Source organism: Calidris pugnax, unplaced genomic scaffold (genome assembly GCF_001431845.1).
Source record: "Calidris pugnax isolate Ruff unplaced genomic scaffold, ASM143184v1 scaffold11, whole genome shotgun sequence".
NCBI lineage: Eukaryota > Metazoa > Chordata > Aves > Charadriiformes > Scolopacidae > Calidris > Calidris pugnax.
In genome coordinates, this window is record NW_015090803.1 from 12,456,151 (window position 1) to 12,457,112 (window position 962).

The 962-nt window shown below is 62.3% G+C and overlaps 1 protein-coding gene across 2 annotated transcripts in view; it reads left to right on the forward strand.

Annotated features, from left to right (window-relative positions):
- Positions 1-799: 799 nt before the first annotated feature.
- Positions 800-962, forward strand: part of CDCA7L (cell division cycle associated 7-like) — a 19,633-nt gene continuing 19,470 nt past the window's right edge. For both annotated transcript variants that reach the window (XM_014937843.1, XM_014937844.1), the window contains exon 1: positions 800-911. In XM_014937843.1, coding sequence (XP_014793329.1) covers positions 825-911 — 87 coding nt within the window. In that variant the 5' untranslated portion in view covers positions 800-824. The remainder of the gene's footprint in view (positions 912-962) is intronic.

Here is a 962-nt window from a genome sequence, read left to right on the forward strand (position 1 = left end):
TTGGGGGTGTTGGTGGATGAGAAACACAAGATGAGCTGGCAACGTGTGCTGGCAGCCCAGAAAGCCAACTGCATCCTGGGCTGCACCACAAGAAGTGTGGCCAGCAGGTCCAGGGAGGTGATTCTCCCACAGTACTCCGCTCTGGTGAGACCCCACCTGGAGCACTCTCCTCAGCTCAGGAGAGACAGGGACCTGTTGGAGCAGGTCCAGAGGAGGGCCACGAAGATGATCAGAGGGCTGGAGCACCTCTCCTATGAAGACAGGCTGAGAGAGTTGGGGTTGTTCAGCCTGGAGAAGAGAAGGCTCCAGGGAGACCTTATAGCGGCCTTTCAGTGCCTGAAGGGGCTACAGGAGAGATGAGGACTCTTTATCAGGGAGTGGAGTGATAGGATGGGGGGTAATGGCTGTAAACTGTAAGAAGGGAGATTTAGATTAGATATTGTGAAGACATTCTTTACTGTGAGGGTGGTGAGACAGGTTGCCCGGAGAAGCTGTGGCTGCCCCATCCCTGGAGGTGTTCAAGGCCAGGCTGGATGGGGCTTGGAGCAACTTGTTCTGGTGGGAGGTGTCCCTGCCAGGGCAGGGGGGTTGGAACTGGATGATGATCTTTAAGCTCCCTTGCCCACCTAAACCACTCCACGATTCCATCCATGAAGAACTTAGGCTTCTCTCCGACTCATGGAGCTCTTCCCCCCCCAATCCCCAGTCAGGCCCACACGGTCTCCCCCGTTCCCGCCGCCGCCGCCCGGCTCCACCCCGCCACCGCCCCCCGCTCCTCCTCCCTCCATCTTCTCCTCCTCCTCCTCCAACGGCTCCTTCGCGCCATGGCGCGGCGCGGGCGGCGGCGGCGGCGGTGGGGAGGAGGCGGCGCGGCGGCGGCTGCGGGCGGGCCTGCGGCGACCCGGGGCAAGGTGAGGCGGGCAAGGGGAGCGGGCGGGCAACAACCACCGGGGCCTCGGGGG